The sequence below is a fragment of the Entelurus aequoreus genome, linkage group LG24 (genome assembly GCF_033978785.1).
Source record: "Entelurus aequoreus isolate RoL-2023_Sb linkage group LG24, RoL_Eaeq_v1.1, whole genome shotgun sequence".
NCBI classification, from domain to species: Eukaryota; Metazoa; Chordata; class Actinopteri; order Syngnathiformes; family Syngnathidae; genus Entelurus; species Entelurus aequoreus.
In genome coordinates this window covers 13,862,901-13,876,615 of record NC_084754.1, presented here as the reverse complement: position 1 = coordinate 13,876,615, position 13,715 = coordinate 13,862,901, and the positions used below count along the sequence as shown (strand labels likewise).

At 41.8% G+C, this 13,715-nt stretch overlaps 1 protein-coding gene across 2 annotated transcripts in view; it reads left to right on the top strand.

Annotated features, from left to right (window-relative positions):
- The first annotated feature begins 3,049 nt into the window (after window positions 1–3,049).
- The window catches only part of btbd11b (BTB (POZ) domain containing 11b), a 235,948-nt gene continuing 225,282 nt past the window's right edge, over window positions 3,050–13,715 (top strand). For both annotated transcript variants that reach the window (XM_062035658.1, XM_062035657.1), the window contains exon 1: window positions 3,050–4,058. In XM_062035658.1, the coding sequence (XP_061891642.1) occupies window positions 3,203–4,058 (856 nt within the window). In that variant the 5' untranslated portion in view covers window positions 3,050–3,202. The remainder of the gene's footprint in view (window positions 4,059–13,715) is intronic.

The following is a 13,715-nucleotide window of genomic DNA, read 5'->3' as shown; positions in this document are numbered from 1 at the left end:
TTTTTTTTGTTAAGTATATAACTCCACATGTGTTCATTCATAGTTTTGATGCCTTAAGTGACAATCTACAATGTAAATAGTCATGAAAATAAAGAAAACACATTGAAGGAGGAATAGGTGTGTCCAAACTTTTGGCCTCACTCTGTGTGTGTGTGTATATATGTATATATATATATATATATATATATATATATATATATATATATATATATATATATATATATATATATATATATATATATATATATATATATATATATATATACACTACTGTTCAAAAGTTTGGGGTCACCCAAACAATTTTGTGGAATAGCCTTCATTTCTAAGAACAAGAATAGACTGTCGAGTTTCAGATGAAAGTTCTCTTTTTCTGGCCATTTTGAGCGTTTAATTGACCCCACAAATGTGATGCTCCAGAAACTCAATCTGCTCAAAGGAAGGTCAGTTTTGTAGCTTCTGTAACGAGCTAAACTGTTTTCAGATGTGTGAACATGATTGCACAAGGGTTTTGTAATCATCAATTAGCCTTCTGAGCCAATGAGCAAACACATTGTACCATTAGAACACTGGAGTGATAGTTGCTGGAAATGGGCCTCTATACACCTATGTAGATATTGCACCAAAAACCAGACATTTGCAGCTAGAATAGTCATTTACCACATTAGCAATGTATAGAGTGTATTTCTTTCAAGTTAAGACTCGTTTAAAGTTATCTTCATTGAAAAGTACAGTGCTTTTCCTTCAAAAATAAGGACATTTCAATGTGACCCCAAACTTTTGAACGGTATTGTGTATATATATATATATATATATATATATATATATATATATATATATATATATATATATATATATATACATATATATATATATATATATATATATATATATATATATATATATATATATATACACATATATATATATATATATATATATATATATATATATATATATATATATATATATATATATATATATATATATATATATATATATATATATATATATATATATATATATATATATATATATATATATACAGTATATATGGCACAGGGGTTAGTGCATATGCCTTACAATACGAAAGTCCTGAGTTCAATCTTTCTGTGTGGAGTTTGCATGGTCGCCCCGTGACTGCGTGGGTACTCCGGCTTCCTCCCACCTCCAAAGACCTGCACCTGGGGATAGGTTGATTGGCAACACTAAATTGGCCTTAGTGTGTGAATGTGAGTGTGAACGTTGTCTGTCTATCTGTGTTGGCCCTGCAATGAGGTGGCGACTTGTACGGGGTGTACCCCGCCTTCCACCTCAATGCAGCTGAGATAGGCTCCAGCACCCCCCGCGACCCTGAAAGGGACAAGCGGTAGGAAATGGATGGATGGATGGAGAGATACATATATATATATATATATACATATATATAGTCGGGTTTCTGTGGTTTATCCGTTATACAGTGCTCAATACCGGGGTATAGCGGAATATATGTTAGGAAAAACACAAGAGTATCATCCCTACAAGCCTGTTTCGCAGGGAAACCTTCTGAACAGGCTTGTAGGGATGTTATTGCCTCTTGTGTTTTTGCTAACATATATATATATATCAAGGTTTCTGTGGTTCATCCGTTACAGTCCTCAATACAAGGAGGAATATACGTTTTCCTGACCTAACGTATGTATATATATATATATATATATATATATATATATATATATATATATATATATATGATTGATATATATATATATATATATACATATACATACTGTATATATATATATATATATGCTGCCCACTGCTCCCCAAGGGGATGGGACAAATGCAGAGGACAAATTTCACCACATCTAGTGTGTGTGTGACAATCATTGGTACTTTAATCTTTAATATATATATATATATATATATATATATATATATATATATATATATATATATATATATATATATATATATATATATATATATATATATATATATATATATATATATATATATATATATATATATATATATACACTACCGTTCAAAAGTTTGGGGTCACATTGAAATGTCCTTATTTTTTAAGGAAAATCACTGTACTTTTCAATGAAGATAACTTTAAACGAGTCTTAACTTGAAAGAAATACACTCTATACATTGCTAATGTGGTAAATGACTATTCTAGCTGCAAATGTCTGGTTTTTGGTGCAATATCTACATAGGTGTATAGAGGCCCATTTCCAGCAACTATCACTCCAGTGTTCTAATGGTACAATGTGTTTGCTCATTGGCTCAGAAGGCTAATTGATGATTAGAAAACCCTTGTGCAATCATGTTCACACATCTGAAAACAGTTTAGCTCGTTACAGAAGCTACAAAACTGACCTTCCTTTGAGCAGATTGAGTTTCTGGAGCATCACATTTGTGGGGTCAATTAAACGCTCAAAATGGCCAGAAAAAGAGAACTTTCATCTGAAACTTGACAGTCTATTCTTGTTCTTAGAAATGAAGGCTATTCCACAAAATTGTTTGGGTGACCCCAAACTTTTGAACTATAGTATATATATATATATATATATATATATATATATATATATATATATATATATATATATATATATATATATATATATATATATATATATATATATATATATATATATATATATATCTGCATTATGCTTTTAGCCTATAAAACATGAACTGTAAATGTCCCCTCTCCCCACATTGCTCACATGCAACCCATCCATCCATCCATTTTTCTACCGCTTGTCCCTTTTTTCTACCGCTTGTCCCTTTCGTGGTTGAGGGTGGGTGCTGCCATTTATGAATTTCCCACCATATCCAGTTTAGGCTCATACAAGGTTCAATCACAGGGCACATATAGACAAGCCAGCATTTTTTACATGGCAATTTTTAATTAATAAGTCCTATGACGGGCCTTCTTTTTATCGATCACAAAGAATTGTCCAATCAAAAAGCGTCGCTGCTTCTTCTCGAGAGTCTATTGGCTGTCAACTTGGCGCCTGGGCCCCGCCCCCAAGTGTCAGGCACTGCGCTGGCAAAACAAAGCGTGAGTGACTGCTGGTGCACTGAGCCGCCACTCTGTCAACTTTATATATCACGTCCACGTATTTTTCACGTCGCATTCCTAGTGCATGGAGCCGGCGCATCCGCACCCACGCCATTTCTCCACTTTTCATTTCCGCTATGAAGCGCGGTCATGGCAGGGAGTAGCAAGTCCGCGGCAGCGAGGACCCTGGAGGATTTGACTCTGGACTCGGGTTATGGTGGAGCCGCGGACTCCTTCAGGTCTTCCAGTGCGTCGCTGTGCTGCTCGGAGGCTCATGGCGGGAACTGCTGGCAACTGACGGACTCCATGCACAGCAGAATCAACAGCCCGGACACGGTCAACACGGTCCTGGTCGAAGACGCCGAGATCCTGGAGTGCAGCGGGCAGTGCGCTAAACTACCCGAGCTTGAGGATGCGCCGTGGAGCCTCGGGGACGTGGCGAGAGCCCTGAGCCGGGACGGGGACGCGAGCGCGCCGAGCCCGCCTCAGGACGTCCTGCTGCGGCTCTCGGTGCTGGTCAGCCGGGCCCTGGTCAGGGTCGCCAAGGAGGCGCAGCGCTTGAGTTTGCGCTACGCCAAATGCACCAAATACGAGATCCAAAGTGCCGTAAAGATGGTCCTGTCGTGGGCCGTGTCCGTGAACTGTATCGGCGCAGCCCTCGGCGCCTTGTCCCTCTACAGCATGAGCACGGAGCCCGACAAGTTCGGCCGCGGCAAGTCGCTGCGCTGCGGTCTCGTCTTCAACGTGGGCAAATTCTTCAGGTGGATGGTGGACGGCAGGATCGCGGCGAGGGTCCACGAACACGCCGCTATCTACCTCGCCGCCTGCATGGAGAGCCTGTTCCGAGAGATACACGCACGGTTGCTCCGCAGTGCGCTGCTGGAGAGGGACAACGGCATCCCCAAGTTGAGCGTGGAGAGCCTGGAGCAGGCCGTGGGCAGTGACGCCGAGCTGTGGGGGTCACTGCAGCCCCTGCAACACCTCATCTGTGGGAAGAATGCAAGCGGTGAGTTATGCTGATGCTGCATTCGTACAACATCCACGTGTTGGTGTGTATTATTGGCTGATAATTACCGGGAAATTAATATTTAGTGTCCTAACTTTTTGTCAACTTTAGTTTTGTGCTGTACAATCCTAAAGTTCAAGTTAAAGTACCACTGATAGTCACACACACACACACTAGGTGTGGTGAAATTAATCTCTGCATTTGACCCATCCCCTTGTTCCACCCCCTGGGAGGTGGGAAGAGCAGTGAGCAGCAGCGGTGGCCGCACTCGGGAATAATTTTGGTGATTTAACCCCCAATTCCAACCCTTGATGCTGAGTAGTAATGGGTCCCATTTTTATAGTCTTTGGTATGACTCGGCCGGGGTTTGAACTCACGATCTACCGATCTCTGATCGGAACCTCTAACCACAAGGCCACTGAGCAGGTCCACGTGTTGGTGTGTATTATTGGCTGGTAATTACACGGGAAATTAATATCTCACTGGCTCATTTAGTGTCCTGACTTTTTGTCAACTTTAGTTTTATTCTGTACAATACTAAAGTTAAAGTTAAAGTACCACTGATAGTCAAACACACACACTAAGTGTGGTGAAATTAACCTCTCTATTGGACCCATCCCCTTGTTCCACCCCCTGGGAGGTGAGGGGAGCAGTGAGCAGCAGCGGTGGCCGCGCTCGGGAATCATTTTGGTGATTTAACACCCAATTCCAACCCTTGATGCTGACTCCCTCACAATCTACCGATCTCAGGGCGGACACTCTAACCACAAGGCCACTGGGCAGGTCCACGTGTTGGTGTGTATTATTGGCTGATAATTACACAGGAAATGAATATCTCACTGGCTCATTTAGTTAAAGTGTCCTAACTTTTTGTCAACATTATTTTTGTGCTGTACAATACTAAAGTTAAAGTTAAAGTACCACTGATAGTCACACACACACACTAGGTGTGGTGAAATTAACCTCTGCATTTGACCCATCCCCTTGTTCCACCCCCTGGGAGGTGAGGGGAGCAGTGAGCAGCAGCGGTGGCCGCGCTCGGGAATCATTTTGGTGATTTGACACCCAATTCCAACCCTTGATGCTGAGTCCCTCACAATCTACCGATCTCAGGGCGGACACTCTAACCACAAGGCCACTGAGCAGGTCCACGTGTTGGTGTGTATTATTGGCTGGTAATTACACGGGAAATTAATATCTCACTGGCTCATTTAGTGTCCTGACTTTTTGTCAACTTTAGTTTTATTCTGTACAATACTAAAGTTAAAGTTAAAGTACCACTGATAGTCAAACACACACACTAAGTGTGGTGAAATTAACCTCTGTATTGAACCCATCCCCTTGTTCCACCCCCTGGGAGGTGAGGGGAGCAGGGAGCAGCAGCGGTGGCCGCGCCCGGGAATCATTTTGGTGATTTAACACCCAATTCCAACTCTTGATGCTGAGTCCCTCACGATCTACCGATCTCAGGGTGGACACTCTAACCACAAGGCCACTGAGCAGGTCCACGTGTTGGTGTGTATTATTGGCTGATAATTCCCGGGAAATGAATATCTCACTGGCTCATTTAGTGTCCTGACTTTTTGTCAACTTTAGTTTTATTCTGTACAATACTAAAGTTAAAGTTAAAGTACCACTGATAGTCAAACACACACACTAAGTGTGGTGAAATTAACCTCCGTATTGGACCCATCCCCTTGTTCCACCCCCTGGGAGGTGAGGAGAGCAGTGAGCAGCAGCGGTGGCCGCGCTCGGGAATCATTTTGGTGATTTAACACCCAATTCCAACCCTTGATGCTGAGTTCCTCACAATCTACCGATCTCAGGGCGGACACTCTAACCACAAGGCCACTGGGCAGGTCCACGTGTTGGTGTGTATTATTGGCTGGTAATTACACAGGAAATGAATATCTCACTGGCTCATTTAGTTAAAGTGTCCTAACTTTTTGTCAACATTAGTTTTGTGCAGTACAATACTAAAGTTAAAGTTAAAGTACCACTGATAGTCACACACACACACTAGGTGTGGTGAAATGAATATCTGCATTTGACCAATCCCTTTGTTCCACCCACTGGGAGGTGAGGGGAGCATTGAGCAGCAGCGGTGGCCACGCCCAGGAATCATTTTGGTGATTTAACACCCAAATCCAACCCTTGATGCTGACTCCCTCACGATCTACCGATCTCAGGGCGGACACTCTAACCACAAGGCCACTGAGCAGGTCCACGTGTTGGTGTGTATTATTGGCTGATAATTACACGGGAAATTAATATCTCACTGGCTCATTCAGTTAAAGTGTCCTAACGTTCTGTCAACATTAGTTTTGTGCTGTACAATACTAAAGTTCAAGTTAAAGTACCACTGATAGTCAAACACACACACTAAGTGTGGTGAAATTAACCTCTGTATTGGACCCATCCCCTTGTTCCACCCCCTGGGAGGTGAGGGGAGCAGTGAGTGGCAGCGGTGGCCACGCTCGGGAATCATTTTGGTGATTTAACACCCAATTCCAACCCTTGATGCTGAGTCCCTCACAATCTACCGATCTCATGGCGGACACTCTAACCACAAGGCCACTGGGCAGGTCCACGTGTTGGTGTGTATTATAGGCTGATAATTACACAGGAAATTAATATCTCACTGGCTCATTTAGTTAAAGTGTCCTAACTTTTTGTCAACATTAGTTTTGTGCAGTACAATACTAAAGTTAAAGTTAAAGTACCACTGATAGTCACACACACACACTAGGTGTGGTGAAATTAACCTCTGCATTTGACCCATCCCCTTGTTCCACCCCCTGGGAGGTGAGGGGAGCAGGGAGCAGCAGCGGTGGCCACGCCCGGGAATCATTTTGGTGATTTAACACCCAATTCCAACTCTTGATGCTGAGTCCCTCACGATCTACCGATCTCAGGGCGGTCACTCTAACCACAAGGCCACTGAGCAGGTCCACGTGTTGGTGTGTATTATTGGCTGATAATTCCCGGGAAATGAATATCTCACTGGCTCATTTAGTTAAAGTGTCCTAACGTTCTGTCAACATTAGTTTTGTGCTGTACAATACTAAAGTTAAAGTTAAAGTACCACTGATAGTCACACACACACACTAGGTGTGGTGAAATGAATCTCTGCATTTGACCAATCCCCTTGTTCCACCCACTGGGAGGTGAGGGGAGCAGTGAGCAGCAGCGGTGGCCACGCCCAGGAATCATTTTGGTGATTTAACACCCAATTCCAACCCTTGATGCTGAGTTCCTCACAATCTACCGATCTCAGGGCGGACACTCTAACCACAAGGCCACTGGGCACGTCCACGTGTTGGTGTGTATTATAGGCTGATAATTACACAGGAAATTAATATCTCACTGGCTCATTTAGTTAAAGTGTCCTAACTTTTTGTCAACATTAGTTTTGTGCAGTACAATACTAAAGTTAAAGTTAAAGTACCACTGATAGTCACACACACACACTAGGTGTGGTGAAATTAACCTCTGCATTTGACCCATCCCCTTGTTCCACCCCCTGGGAGGTGAGGGGAGCAGGGAGCAGCAGCGGTGGCCACGCCCGGGAATCATTTTGGTGATTTAACACCCAATTCCAACTCTTGATGCTGAGTCCCTCACGATCTACCGATCTCAGGGCGGTCACTCTAACCACAAGGCCACTGAGCAGGTCCACGTGTTGGTGTGTATTATTGGCTGATAATTCCCGGGAAATGAATATCTCACTGGCTCATTTAGTTAAAGTGTCCTAACGTTCTGTCAACATTAGTTTTGTGCTGTACAATACTAAAGTTAAAGTTAAAGTACCACTGATAGTCACACACACACACTAGGTGTGGTGAAATGAATCTCTGCATTTGACCAATCCCCTTGTTCCACCCACTGGGAGGTGAGGGGAGCAGTGAGCAGCAGCGGTGGCCACGCCCAGGAATCATTTTGGTGATTTAACACCCAATTCCAACCCTTGATGCTGAGTTCCTCACAATCTACCGATCTCAGGGCGGACACTCTAACCACAAGGCCACTGGGCACGTCCACGTGTTGGTGTGTATTATAGGCTGATAATTACACAGGAAATTAATATCTCACTGGCTCATTTAGTTAAAGTGTCCTAACTTTTTGTCAACATTAGTTTTGTGCAGTACAATACTAAAGTTAAAGTTAAAGTACCACTGATAGTCACACACACACACTAGGTGTGGTGAAATTAACCTCTGCATTTGACCCATCCCCTTGTTCCACCCCCTGGGAGGTGAGGGGAGCAGTGAGCAGCAGCGGTGGCCGCGCCCGGGAATCATTTTGGTGATTTAACACCCAATTCCAATTCTTGATGCTGAGTCCCTCACGATCTACCGATCTCAGGGTGGACACTCTAACCACAAGGCCACTGAGCAGGTCCACGTGTTGGTGTGTATCATTGGCTGATAATTCCCGGGAAATGAATATCTCACTGGCTCATTTAGTTAAAGTGTCCTAACTTTCTGTCAACATTAGTTTTGTGCTGTACAATACTAAAGTTAAAGTTAAAGTACCACTGATAGTCACACACACACACTAGGTGTGGTGAAAAGAATCTCTGCATTTGACCAATCCCTTTGTTCCACCCACTGGGAGGTGAGGGGAGCAGTGAGCAGCAGCGGTGGCCACGCCCAGGAATCATTTTGGTGATTTAACACCCAAATCCAACCCTTGATGCTGACTCCCTCACGATCTACCGATCTCAGGGCGGACACTCTAACCACAAGGCCACTGAGCAGGTCCACGTGTTGGTGTGTATTATTGGCTGATAATTACACGGGAAATTAATATCTCACTGGCTCATTCAGTTAAAGTGTCCTAACTTTTTGTCAACATTAGTTTTGTGCTGTACAATACTGGACAACAGCTTGCCCTCCATAGTTCCATGCCCAGGCCATGTAGATCCACTGGAGAGGTCCACTGGAGAGGTCACTCCAGCAGATACCGGTTCTAAGCCCATCCGATTGGCGAAGGAAACAGGTGCCAGGGGCCATCTCCGTCCGTGGGAGGAACCATCCCAGTGAGACACCCCCCACCCCTCCTTTTTGGATCTACCCCATCGTCTCCCGAGACGGAAGGATGCCGACGACGAGCCTTGTGGTTAAAGTGTCCGCCCTGAGATTGATAGGTCGTGAGTTCATACCCAGGCCGAGTCATACCAAAGACTGTAAAAATGGGACCCATTACCTCCGTGCTTGGCACTCAACATCAAGGGTTGGAATTGGGGGTTGAATAGATTCCCGAGCGCGGCCACCGCTGCTGCTGCTCACTGCTCCCCTCACCTCCCAGGGGGGTGAAACAAGGGGATGGGTCAAATGCAGAGGGTAATTTCACCACACCTAGTGTGTGTGTGACTATCATTGGTACTTTAACTTTAACACGTGTTTCCAACTTTAATCGTGGGTCCTTGAACGCACCACATTCACTGCATGGGCAATGAGATGTAAAAGTGAGACTTTTATATACGTTTCTCCTCTGCTGCTAGATCGATGTATCATACTTTGACCTTTCTTCTATGACCTCATCCTTGTTCCAAAATGTTGGTATTGTGTGGGAATGCCTAAAGGTGAACTTTGATGACTTTGTGTATTTGAAGCTATGGGTTTGCCGTTATCCAAGGGGAACAAACCACAGGAGGTTTAGCTTTAGTCCTAGAGAGGGGGTCGGCAACCTGCGGCTCTAGCGCCGGCCAAGTGGAAGTCTGGAGCTTTTTCAAAACTGTATGAAAAATGGAAAAAGATGAGGAAAAAATAAACTTTTTGTTTTAATATGGTTTCTGTAGGAGGACAAACATGACACAAACCTTCCTAATTGTTAAAAATCCCAATGTTTACATTAAACATGCTTCACTGATGAAAGTATTTGGCGCGCGCCATTTTGTCCTGATTTCAGAAGTCCTTGAATGCATCGTAGTTTGTTTGCATGTACAACTTTCCTTGATGCTGCCACAGAAAGACGTGTTTTATGCCACTCCTTCTTTGTCTCTATTTGTCCAACAAACGTTTTATGCTGTGCATGAATCCACAAAGGTGAGCTTTGTTGATGTTATTGACTTGTGTGGAGTGCTAATCAGACATATTTGGTCAATCCATGACTGCAAGCTAATCGATACTAACATGCTATTTATGCTTGCTGTATGTACATAATGCATCATTATGCCTCGTATTTTAGGTATATTTGAGGTCATTTTATTTGTACTTTCCGTTTCCTTCAACTTGAACACACACATATATACCTTTGGCCATTTTAAGCCAGTATTTTCCAGGAGTTATCTCACCCTCTGAAAAGCCTCCGTTTTTTGTTTTTTTTCGAATGTTGTAAAAATGTGTCGAATAATTATTACATTTCAACATTTCTGTCAACGAAAATTTGCATCAGTCAGCAACACATAGTCATTTTGATAGTAGTCTAATATAGCTAATATAGACACTTACATCATGTGTTGTCTTCATTATAACACTTGTATAAGGCCTTACATTTTTTGCGGCTACGGACAGATTCTTTTTTGTATTTTTGGTCCAATATGGCTCTTTCAACATTTTCGGTTGCCGACCGCTGTCCTAGACCTAGGCAGTCCTAATTTTATTCAAGCAACCATTTTATTGAACTTTCACGGCTATATTAATTGTATGTTAACATATGAACATTCATTTATGAATAAATTAGTTACCTTTGTTGTTGGTAAACACATGCCTAAAAATAACTGGATCTGGATTTAAAAGTCGATGGCTAAATAAAAGCCACTGAATATGTGTACGCTTTATAATCCAATCAGTCAACTAATCGTTAAGATAGCCGATGACTGGTCGACTATGAAAACTGTCGTTAGTCGCAGCGCTACTGGAGACACATAATTACTGCTATCCTCAGCCGGTGGAGTAAAAATAAAGAAAGTGTTAGGATCGACATTAAATAGCATTGATTGACAAGTGTTTGTTTTTCATAATGGTCATCCGTCATCTACTGAATTAAAACAAGTCACTACATTTGACCTGCACATCATATAATACTTAGCAAATGTAATTGTTTTTTATTTTTTTTATTTTAACAAATAGCTGCGCAGAAAGGAATATAAAATGTGCATGTTTGGTCAATGAGCCAAATAGTAAACCGAAAGAGAAGAATACTAATCTTACTTGGCGGTATACGACAGAAAGGATCCCATGTTTCGGAACTTTTCATTTTTCTTAATTCCGTTTAGATTAATGAGCGTGGCGGAAATGATGGCACGCCACTCCTACGACTTCATTAAGTACAAGCTGTCACTTGTGAGACGAAAAGAAGTGCTTCCTGATGAACACAGTTTGGTGCTTCGCAGTCAAATGACACAGCAGCTTTATCACTCTCTTGTTTTTTTTTCTTAAAGTAACACACACATCGAGGCTTTCAAGGACACAGTATCACTCCCTGTGTTTTATCATTTGTTTTTTTTTATAGAATTAAAAGTTAAAGTTAAAGTACCAATGATTGTCACACACAAACTAAGTGTGGCGAAATTATTCTCTGCATTTGACACATCATCCTTGATCACCCCCTGGAAGGTGAGGGGAGCAGTGGGCAGCAGCGGTGGCCGCGCCAAGGGAATCATTTTTGGTGATAATGCATTTTTAAAGTGATTTAGAGGTAGAATTGATTGACCCCATTAGCAGCTAGCTAGCTACCTAAAACGAGCCGATTTTTACATTTTAGAGAGCACAAAAAACAAAAACATTTTTGTCGTCTTGTCTCTCATAATGATTGAGAACGATTGGCAAAAAAAAAAGTGCAGTTCCTATTTTTAATATGCATTACTTTCATTCAGATAAATTAAGCTGTTTATTTCACAGAATTGTTTATTTCTTAATAAATAACATCATTATAATAATAAATAATTTTATTAAATAACATCTGATTTTTCATGGTGGATAAAAAAAACAGTGCCCTGGCTTCTTCTGCCTTTGGGACTTTCCTTAACTCATGCTGTCCCACGCAAACAGCATTAAACTAACTGTTCTACAGAGACAAACAGTATCGAATGCAGTATTAATTATTTAGCTCTGGTTTAACCCATTAAAAGCTGGGAAAGTAACTGTCATTTTAGATTTTAATTGGCTAGAACAATACAGATATACAAGCTCTCAATGTCAATTTGTGCCCCACTACAACTTTAGAGAAAACTGCAAAATGTGTCATCGCACACTTTTATTATTAACAAAAAAATAGTTTTTACTTCTGTTTGAAAGCAATCAAACTCCTGACTGAACACAAGTACATTTTGTGTTTTTTTACAACATAAAGCTTTTTTTCCTCTTTACTATTAATATTTTCATGTGTATATTGTTGCCATGCACCACTAAATACAGATAGTTTGTGACATATTATGTGTTGGGAGTTTATTGTCTTACCTTAGCTCAGCTCATCCGACATCTTCATTCAGTGCACTGGGCTTTGAGGAGTCGGAGACGTTCGCACATCCGGATAACAGGCTTCTGCGTGCACTGGATTTCACTCCTGTGATGCTCTTTGTTGTATACAGTAGGAAGGGGGTTAATATGGCCCTATTCATCACGGTTTACCTGACACATGAAACGTGACAAATATGGGGGGGGGGGGGGGGGCACACTATCCACTTTAGCCGCCAGATGGTAGTAGACTAGAGTAAATATTTTAAATATCTTAAAATGTGTTTTGTGGTAATTCCAACTTTGACCGCAGCGTCAGTTGCTATGTAGAGTGGCGTTTTCCATAATGTTTTGAAAGAATGCATTGCAAAATGATTAACCCCCTCTCTTCCTGTCACGCAAGATCCACCCATGAATGGGATTATATGAATTGCTTCCCTACTGTATGTGACACGAGGCAAATTTTAGAACGTTAGGTCTCTAGACCACAATTAAAATGTAGAAATAGGCTACACAAGTTATGGACATGAGAGGCGACATTAAAGGGGAACTGCTCAATCTGTCAAAATCATGATGAAAGACATATGTATTTATTTTATGCATTCTAATTATTAAATAAATGCGATCAAATGTCCGCTTACAATGAAGCCTATGGGAACTGCTCAATTCTGCCTATTACGCTCTTAAACAACATCCAAACACCTCCATTAAGGTTCTATATACATGATGTAAGTATATATGTAATGTAGTAACGGACACATTTAATATTCATGTATTTTGAAAATGTTAAAGGCCTACTGAAACCCACTACTACCGACCACGCAGTCTGATAGTTTATACATCAATGATGAAATATTAACATTGCAACACATGCCAATACGGCCGGGTTAACTTATAAAGTGCAATTTTAAATTTCCCGCGAAACTTCCGGTTGAAAACGTCTATGTATGATGAAGTATGCGCGTGACGTCAATTGTTGAAACGGAAGTATTCGGACACCATTGTATCCAATACAAAAAGCTCTGTTTTCATCGCAAAATTCACAGTATTCTGGACATCTGTGTTGGTGAATCTTTTGCAATTTGTTTAATGAACAATGAAGACTGCAAAGAAGAAAGCTGTAGGTGGGATCGGTGTATTAGCGGCTGGCTGCAGCAACACAACCAGGAGGACTTTGACTTGGATAGCAGACGCGCTATCCGACGCTAGCCGCCGACCGCATCGATGATCGGGTGAAGTCCTTCGTCGCTCCGTC